At 48.2% G+C, this 8,748-nt stretch overlaps 1 protein-coding gene across 1 annotated transcript; it reads right to left on the bottom strand.

Moving 5' to 3' along the window:
* Positions 1-5,659: 5,659 nt before the first annotated feature.
* Positions 5,660-6,619, bottom strand: LOC142577937 (uncharacterized). Its single transcript, XM_075687375.1, has one exon. The coding sequence runs from the start codon at positions 6,617-6,619 to the stop codon at positions 5,660-5,662; it is 960 nt and encodes a 319-aa protein (XP_075543490.1).
* Between the last annotated feature and the right edge of the window lie 2,129 nt (positions 6,620-8,748).

The raw sequence follows: 8,748 nt of genomic DNA, 5'->3' as shown, positions 1-8,748 counted from the left end.
TGCACCAACTTTGACGAGATTAGAATTAAAGGAAAAACTTGATATCTAGTGACTGTTCGATTCGAATTTTTGATGTAGGCGTCAATTTGTGACTGAAAATGGGCAAAAATCGCAAATTTTCATAAAACGAAACTATGACGTTTACAACTCCGTAACTGGGCAATGAAAAATGATAACACACCTCTGCGAATTCCATATCATAGCGCATATTATAGACTTCTTAAGGTACCACTTTTAAGACTGGAAAATAAGAGCTTAAAAACGTGTGTCTGTGCTCAAAATTTCATGTTTTGATAAGGACCCGGGAAATCATGGCCATCGTGTGCCGCACCCACGTTACCGAGGCAGAGGGCTTGCATTAACTTCTCTACATTACGCTTTCATACACCTATTTCTCTTCACAATCTCTCTCTCTCTCTTTCTCTCTCTCTCTCGTACATGCCTCCTAGACCATTGCTCTATTTCCAAGGTGACAGTATTAAGGCGAAGAATTTCGTCTTTTACCAGGTGCTTTCAAGTACGCGGACATCTTAGAACACTACAAGAAGGAATGAAAACGCTAACCAGGACCACACCATTGACTAAAAAGGGAACAAGCAGTAGTAGAGACTACAGACATGGACATATCTGCACGGAACTCCAGTGCTTGCCATATGCCCGGTGACACATCGAAGAGACTGCAAGTGCTGTGCAGAAACGGCCAACACCCCCTAGCACATGGTGTGGCGGTGCTTAACAGGTCGGTTGGTCGGTCGGTCGGTCTCTGATCTTTGATATATATTTGAAAGAGGACGCAGCACACACCAGTACGATATTTATATTGTTTTACTTTATACTTTACCATTTCGCGTTTTTGTATGTGTGAAAACTACGCACCTTTTACATGCACTTCGAAAGCAAAATGATGTCTCCGTCTTCAGATGAGCGTTCACCACCTTCTGGCTCTTCCATCGACTCGGCACCGAAGCTTGTGACGAACTTCACTAATATATGACTGTGTAAGCAGACGAAGCAAATGGGATGGAACGTTTATGCTGCAACCACGCGTGCCCATCCGTGTTGTGAGGATTGGGAGGTCAATCCCACCACTCGTAACCAGTTGTCAAGATTGGAGTCGGGCATGAATTAGATGGTAGCTGGCCTATGCCGTCGTCCAACTTATCCACGCTGAGGACGTTGTTGAAGGGAAGGACTGCTTCTCATCGAGAACGAGGAATATGGGTTTATTTACAGTATCTACATAAGGACGTTGCAGTCCATCAGTCTAGCATGACTGCGAGAGAAAGTACACTGAGCAGCCGCACAACAGCAGTTTATAAACACTCGGTCCTCCCTGGATCCCAAGGTGACGGAAACGTTCGACCAGGCACCATAGACAAGCCGCCTCTTTGTGCGAGGGCTTACACACACACACACACACTTCCACACAAGTTCACGGTCCCCAGCCGAGGTCAGACGGTCTTCGCAGAACTCGGGGCTGACGTCAGGAACGATGCGTGGGAAGGGGCCTCGAACTACGTTCCCTCGGGGACTCCCTTGTTCACAGCAGACCGGATCGGCGGTGGCGTGTTCCGTCACAAAGCCTGGTTCGTCGAACTCATCTCGGCAATCCCGCGACGCAGAGTGGCGGACGCGACGTATTGTCCTTCGTACACAGCAGACTTAGTGACGCCGTTTGGCTTTTCAGGAAAAGTCTACGCCGCTGTCGCACCTGGCTGGCAAAACTTGCACCTCAGCGGGCCGTTCTTAACAGCGCCTCCATAGCCCGAAAAATCTCGACTGTCCAGCGCTGACAACCGCTGGGCAGGAAGAGAACGGCTGGTGGCCAGGGGGTGAGGCTTTGGCTCGCAGCGACCACTTGTGTAATGATGTCACCGCCTCAAAACATCCAAGGACAGGCAACTGCAAAACGAACCTCACAACACGGCTCTGCGCCGAGATGACGTACCTTGGATCTCATTTTAGACCCGCTAGGCTTCAAAAAAAAAAAATACATAAGTGCAGAAACAAAAAAAATTCTGCATTTCGCTATGCCAATTTCTGAAGCAATTTCGTGCTGACAAATTCAGCAATCATGGAGGGAATCCTGCTGAATGAGAGGGGATCTTCTTGGTTTACCAAAATTAACAATAGTAACCCTAAAATTTAGGTGGGATCCTTAAACGCAGAATTCAATTTAGCCTGCTCAAACCATCCGCATTGCTATGCGACTTTCCCTTCTTATATCTAACGGAGAAGTTGTACTCTTGGAGAGTGAGACTCCACCGGGAAAAGCGGCCACTTTTGTGTGACATTTGATTGAGCCATGTCAGAGGACAGTGGTCGGTCTCGAAGATGAACCTCCCTCCGTACAAATAACACGACATCTGGGCGGCCCAAACTAAACAAGCGCATTCTTTCTCTGAAGCGCTGGGTGCTTCCTCTCTTACAGTTAGTTTACGGCTGGCATAGATGATAGGATGGTCCTCGTTATCGTCGCCGACCTGACTAAGTACCACGCCCATACCTCTGTCGCTTGCGTCGCATTGAACTATGAATTCCCTTTTGTAGTCTGGCGCGCGAAGCACAGGACGAGAAACCAGTAGCGTTTTCAAACTTTGGAAAGCGTTCTCTTTGTCCTTATCCCAGTGTACGCTACTCGGTGCTCCCTTTCGGAGGGCGCCCGTTAATAGATTTGTGATTTGCGAGTAATTCGGAATGTACCGTTAATAGTACCCCACAAGTCCCAAAAATGAACGAAGGTCTGTTTTCGTTCGCGGCTGAGAAAATTCTTCAATCGTAGCCATTTTCAGCTCGGCCGGCCGTTTCGCGCCCTAGCCGACAACGTGGCCCAAATAAGTAACCTGCGAACAACCAAATCTACACTTTCCGCTTTCATCGTTAAGCCGTCTTGCCTCAACCGCGAGAACACTCGTTTGAGGTGCGATACGCGTTGTTCCCAGCTGTCCGAAAAAATTGCTACATCTTCAAGATATGGCAAAGCGAACTCCTGCAAGTCTTTTAGGACAATATCCATTGATTTAGAGAAGCTAAACGGCGCGTTCTTCAGCCCGAAGCTGAGTGCGAGAGAAAGTACACTGGAGAAGCCGCACAACAGCGGTTTATAAGCACTCGGTCTTCCCTCGATCCCAAGGTGACGGAAACGTTCGACCAGGCACCATAGACAAGCCGCCTCTTTGTGCGAGGGCTTACACACACACACACACACACACACACACACACACACACACACACACACACACACACACACACACACACACACACACACACACACACACACACACACTTCCAAACAAGTTCACGGTCCCCAACCGAGGTCAGACGGTCTTCGCAGAACTCGGGGCTGACGTCAGGAACGATGCGTGGGAAGGGGCCTCGAACTACGTTCCCTCGGGGACTCCCTTGTTCACAGCAGACCGGGTCGGCGGTGGCGTGTTCCGTCACAAAGCCTGGTTCGTCAAACTCATCTCGGCAATCCCGCGACGCAGAGTGGTGGACGCGACGTATTGTCCTTGGTACACAGTAGACTTAGTGACGCCATTTGGATTTCCAGGAAAAGTCGACGCCGCTGTCGCACCTGGCTGGCAAAACTTGCACCTCAGCGGGCCGTTCTTAAAAGTGTGTAGGATAAAAGCAGAGACTTTTTAGGTTCGGTGCTATCTCCAAGTGGAGAAGGCCTGACTTCCAGCGGGGAAGGAGCACTCAGAAAGCTGGAAGCACAAGAATGCAGCTGTATGATACGCTTGGTTCCTTGAGACGCAAGTTGTATCAATATTTCATACTTAACGAGCAGCCTACGCCGGCGAAAATCGCTAAGAATGTGTCAACTGACCCCGACATACAGATGCCGGTTGAGTGAAAGAACTGCGCAGACTGCTAAAGGACATTGGCTTCACTTTCCGGAAGAGAAAATGAAACTCTGCGCTCTTGGAAAGGCAGGACATTGTAGTGTGGCGCAGAAAGTACCTGCAGGCCATGCGGGAAATGCGAAAGCAAAGAAGTTATGTTCACCACACGCTCATTCAATACGCGTTACTCTGTGGAATATGGCGGCGCCCATGTAGCGTCTTATACCCCTGCCACACGGGTACAGAAAATGACATTAACTGGCTAATGTCTTAAAATGTAATGTAATTCGCGGGGTGCCACACGGATATGCTTAATAGCATTAAAGCTTAATGCCATTCGCGATGTAGTGCGTTCTCGTAACTCACTTGGCCATCAAATGCGTACTCTCGTTCCCAATGTCTCCACATCCTGACGAGACAAAACGGATTCTTAGTGAATAACAATTAATATATTCTTCACTTTCTTTAAAAACTTGCTCTTTCTCGTGGCGTAGTGCGTTCTTACAATTATTACAACTCACTTGGCCATCGAATGCGTATTCTCGTTTCCAATGTCCCCGCCGTGGCCGTGGTGACCACATTCTGACGATATTAAGCTAACGTGTAGATAAAATGATGTAGCTTTCAATATTTTAAAGGAACTCTTTATTTTCGTAGAGATCAGCAGGTGGTCTCGCTGCTACGCATGGCTAGCGCACTAATCGTGAGCGCGCTAGCCATAAGCTGTTAGATTGCACGGTGGCGGCTCCATGCCTTGTTGGCCTCATACTGAAACCTTCGAAGTTCTCGACGATATTTGGCTCGAAGAAGCACATAAGCCAGAACAGACTGGAGCGCACGGTCAAATTCTTCAGGATCGATGCTTGAGAGCTCGAAAGCTGTGAGCGCCATTTTTCCAATTTCAATGCTTTGGCTACACTATGGATTGGCCGTCGAGCTAGCTTTGGCTTCAAATCACAGTTTACAGCTGGGCGCAACAATGACCTTTCTGAAGTAAACTACGTACAATACGCCAATTAATGTTTCTCACGCCCTTTTTTAAACATCTGCTCCCTAGATAACAGTTTTTTTTATTGTATTACGATTGGCAAGAAAACTCAGCCGTTTCACTGCAGCCATCGCAACGTTTAATGCCGTTAAGTATGCGCGTTTAGCAGCGAACCAAATATAATGACATTAAGAAACTTAAGGTCTTAAACTTTTAATGGCATAAACCTCGCCCGTGTGGCACGGGTATTATAATGCTGAGTCTTCGAACGCAACGCTAAAAAACTTGCTCTGCTTTGAATCTTGGCTAGTTCCCCCGGATCGTGTCCGTGTGTAGACACAAAACTCCCGATACGTGGGCCGATCCTGAACATAGTGCAATGCCTGGCCGACCCGCCGCGGAGGTCAAGCAGGCGTTAAGCACTCCCCATACGTACGCCGATCCCGAAGATAATGCAATGCCGGGCCTATCGGTGGCGGAGTTGCAGTTCGCCATTACGGGGCCCGCATACACAGCTTCGCTGGTCATCGTTATTCAGAGAGTGCAAGGGCAATGAGCTCCTTTTTTTTAACGCGACAGCGTTAAAGATCTCGTGTCGCAGAAAAGCCGATGTCGTCGGCGTCGGCGCGTTGGCCGTGAGCGAAAAAATCTCGGAAGGCAATTCATAAATAAAAACAACTTGCAAGACGGGCTGGGTGGGAATCGAACCAGGGTCTTCAGAGTGTCAGACGGGGACGCTACCACTCAGCCATGAGTATTTTTTTTCTTTATTACATGGAAAACAAAACTGAAGGTGTATTACAAAGTGAACACAACTATACACTTAAAACTCAGGCAAACACACACATGCATCCAACAAGTGCATCCAGTCTGGCGGAGGTTCCTGCGCAGCGTACACACTTCTTAAATAAGCAACACTTTCGCGAAAGAAGGATCTTGTAGATCGCGGGCTTTCGGCATGGCGATCACACAGTCTTCTTCTCCATAGGCTATAGAAAACAAGTACTATGAACATCTCATAGGGAGGACCACCCGTGACCTTAAACGGTAGAAACCTAATTGAATATGGAGTAATGTCAATGTCTTTTTTAAGCGCCCGTTGGAGAAGGTCCCAAAAAAATACAGCGTCCCTACAGTCTATGAAACAGTGATCTATTGTTTCGGCACGTGGACAGAGTCGGCAGTTTGTTGACCACGGCACAAAGCAACCTCTCGAATTCAACGAAGTTTTGACAGGGAGTGTTTCCGAATGTAATTTAAAGAAAAATGTTTTTACTCCAGGAGGTACACACATTTTTGGGAAGCCCTTAAGTACATCCTGATAAGGTCGGCTTAAATAAGGTACACGATACAAAGGATCTAGGAAAACAGAGTCCACCAGTGCCGCAGAAATTGCTTTTCGACTCGCAGTGAACACGTACTCCAGGCTGAATCTAACCTTCAGGAAAAGAAATGTAACAACAATCTCCTTGAGAAAGCCCCAAGGAGCCTGTGGGACATCTTTGGCATTTGATGACACTACTATATTAGGAACATTATGAACTAAACGAAGTTGCAACATTTCACGCAAAAACGGATGGTCACTGTCTCGAAAGAAAAACAGGCGAGAAACAATTTGCCTGACGAAGAGGTGGACTAATCCTAGACCACCACGTTCAAGGGGGAGGAACAGATTGTCGTGCCGCATCGATTCACAACTCGAACTCCAAATAAATGTTGCAAATACGCGATGCAGTGCCTGAAGGCGAAGTCGTGAGCAGTGCAGTACTTGCAGCACATACATGAGACGGGAAGCTAGGAACACGTTGCACACTTCAGCACGAATGAACATTGACAAATTCCGCCCTCGCCATGAATTCACTTTACGTTGAATTTTGCCAACTTCTCCCGACCAATGAGCGTTGCTATTTCTATACTGTGAGTGAGGCACACCTAAATAACGCAGATCTTCTTTCCATTGAATGCCTGCGTAATCTGATGGCATTGTGGCCCATAATCCAAACCAAAAACCTGAACTTGAATTTTCAAGGTTGACGCTTGCACCAGATGCTGCACAAAATTCTTCTGTAATTGCAAGAGCAGTTTTTACACTCTTTTTATCGGTACAAAAAAGGCCACGTCGTCTGCATACGCAAGAACCCGAACCTCATTAGTCAGTAGACAGCTTTAGTTACACGTACGTAGAGGCTTTTCGTACGTAGAGCTTCGTGTGAGCAGTGCGCATGCGTAGAACGTAGCGGGCGCGCGCGCGTCTCACGGACGTACGTGAGATTCAATTCTTTGCGTGCGTTTCTTGCGCACGTAGACAGCTTCGCGCGGGAGTTCCTCAAGATCACGAACAAGCGATAGCGGGCCGCGCGCGCGCTGAGGCGGATTGGCTACCGCCGTGTTCACATTTCCCGATAGATGGAGCTACGGGGTCCCTCTTGGCGTGCGGCGCGTACGTGTAGCTAAAAGCGTTTCAGATGGCGTGCACGTAAGGTACGTAGGCCTTTCACGTTTGCGTACGCGAAGCCTCTACATACGTGTAACTAAAGCTGTCTAGTAATTTAAACCCTTGGAAATTTTGTTCATTTAGCCCTGAGTACGATGGTTCTAATTGGGACAAAACGCCTCTAGTGAATGCGGTGTTGCCTTAGAAACGTGCCGTAGAAAGTTATACTGCTGTGTATATCGGTGATTATGAGCATGTAAATTACAGAAGTCGCAGTTAAACGCGTAGCGAAGTACGTTTCCGCTACATGTCTTCTGCGCTTACCGCACACGGAGAGCCATCTTGCGGCAAAGACAGAAAACCCCCTCCTCACAACGCAAGGCGCTGCCCCGACAGGTGGCGCGCCACTCGCCCGCTTCTCGCCTACGTCTCGTTTGAGCGCATTGGGGCTGTGCGGGGACCGGTGTGAGGCGCGTCGTGGCCCAGCTGTCCGGGCCGATCACGACGCTTGCCTCGCGTAGATCGTTTCCCCCTCCGAGACACCGAGTTCTTTGGTTCGTTCTGCTTGCTCAGGTGCACGTTTCGTTGCCGCGCCGAACGCTGCGTTGCTCGACGCTCACTGCGTGATAGGTGGGCGCAAAGTCCAATGCGGGGCGCCTCGTAAGTGATCGCTGTGCCGTAGCGCATTGTCTTACACCCCTTGGCGGGTCGACGGGAACGCTTTCGCGTTCCACTCTTGAAGGTGAAGCTTAAGCGTCCTCCAATTTTTTTTAGTACTCGCATAACAGAATTATGTTTTTTTTCTATATTCAAATTACAAACCTACGCTATTGGTAGGTTGTGTGTAAGTCGTACTTTACGATTTTTCTACGTATTTTACATTGAGAAATTCAATTAGTTCAACTTCCTTGCGCCACATGGAGGACCCGCGTGATTGGGTATGCGTGGTTCGCTGCTCTGTATGGGAGCAACTGGTTTTTTAAGCATGAAATGCTTTCGGCTCCCGTTGTGGGCGACCTTCAAGGCAAGACTTGCAATGAGGTTCTGTCTGTGAGAGGAAACTATTGCGTCCATATGGACCAGTGAACAGTGTGGCGTGGTGCGGCTTTGTGTTGTGGGGTGTGCCGTTGCGAACAGGCACTACATCGATTTTAAGATTGTGGCTAGAATCATCTTCAACCAATCTGCATTGCCGGTAGCCATTTCATGCTTACATCTACTCTCAATTACGGAGCGCCAGCACTTTTTTGCGGGATCACAATGACCCCGAAACTTCTGAGGCAATACAGGCTTCGCTTTAAAATCGTAAACCATGACTTGCACATAATCTACAGATGCTACAGACTTGATAGCGTCGGATTGTGATTTGATTATTCGAGAAAACATAATTCTATTACGCCAAAGCTCAAACTCAAACCCCTTTTAACGTGATAGCGTTTTCCAGCTGCCGTTTGAGCTCTGTTTTAGTGGTTAGCAGG

The sequence above is a fragment of the Dermacentor variabilis genome, chromosome 4 (assembly GCF_050947875.1).
Source record: "Dermacentor variabilis isolate Ectoservices chromosome 4, ASM5094787v1, whole genome shotgun sequence".
NCBI lineage: Eukaryota > Metazoa > Arthropoda > Arachnida > Ixodida > Ixodidae > Dermacentor > Dermacentor variabilis.
The sequence above is the reverse complement of the archived record's forward strand: the minus strand, read 5'-3'. Positions and strand labels throughout refer to the sequence as shown.